The sequence below is a fragment of the Morus notabilis genome, unplaced genomic scaffold (assembly GCF_000414095.1).
Source record: "Morus notabilis unplaced genomic scaffold, ASM41409v2 Scaffold1981, whole genome shotgun sequence".
In the NCBI taxonomy this organism is placed as follows: domain Eukaryota; kingdom Viridiplantae; phylum Streptophyta; class Magnoliopsida; order Rosales; family Moraceae; genus Morus; species Morus notabilis.
In genome coordinates this window covers 32,864-33,834 of record NW_010362503.1, presented here as the reverse complement: position 1 = coordinate 33,834, position 971 = coordinate 32,864, and the positions used below count along the sequence as shown (strand labels likewise).

General features: G+C 37.4%; 1 protein-coding gene across 1 annotated transcript in view; it reads left to right on the top strand.

The window, feature by feature from the left end:
• Window positions 1-573, top strand: part of LOC112092338 (probable protein phosphatase 2C 34) — a 3,661-nt gene extending 3,088 nt beyond the window's left edge. The window contains exons 6-7 of the mRNA XM_024168300.1: window positions 1-178; window positions 280-573. Of these exons, the coding sequence (XP_024024068.1) occupies window positions 1-178; window positions 280-492 (391 nt within the window). The 3' untranslated portion in view covers window positions 493-573. The remainder of the gene's footprint in view (window positions 179-279) is intronic.
• Window positions 574-971: the final 398 nt, after the last annotated feature.

Here is a 971-nt window from a genome sequence, read left to right as displayed (position 1 = left end):
ACACGACGAACCTGGAGTCCACAGAGTCTGGCTCCCCGACGCGGAATCACCGGGGCTCGCAATGTCTAGAGCCTTTGGAGATTACTGTGTGAAGGACTTTGGACTTATTTCTGTCCCTGAAGTCACACAGAGACACATAACAAATAGAGATCAGTTTGTTGTGCTGGCAACTGATGGGGTATGTTACATGTTTGCATAACTCTACAAAAAATTTTGACCTAATTATGCTCATTTAGAGTTAATTGTTCTTATTGGGTTTTGTTACTTTTCTTCTTACAGGTTTGGGATGTTATTTCCAATCAAGAAGCGGTGCAGATTGTGTCGTCGACACCGGACAGGGCAAAATCAGCAAAGTGTCTGGTGGAGTGCGCGGTTCGCTCATGGAAACGCAAGAGGAAGGACATTGCAATGGATGACATTTCTGCCATATGTCTCTTCTTTCACTCTTGCCCTTCAGATCAGCAAGTTCACCCCATTAGCACCCCAAAATAGCAATGGAAATAAGCATACAAAAAATGGGGGTGTCAAATTGTTTATTGTTTACTAACATGTAGCTTTGATTTGTTGTTATAATTAAAGAAAATTGTTCATCATGTTATCATGCTGATAATCATATTCTTCTTCTTAACTAGTTGCAAATTGGACCGTAAATTAATCAGCACCAACATGAGTATGACCAAAAAAATAACATAAAATAAAATATGCTAAGTAAAGGAGATTCAAGAAAAGCCAAAACTTGAAGCTTATTCAGATGCCACATGCAAGATATCATTTTTTTTAATAAATTGCAAGATATCATTTGTAATAGCAATTATAACCGTGAAATCAGCAAAATAATCAATTGAACATATAGAAACTTCGCAATGAGACCACACTGATCTTAACATATATCTTGGTGCTTTCATGGACCCAAACTTTTGGTCCTCAACCCTGTATCTACTGAGAAAATACTAATTCATAAAAACAACAAT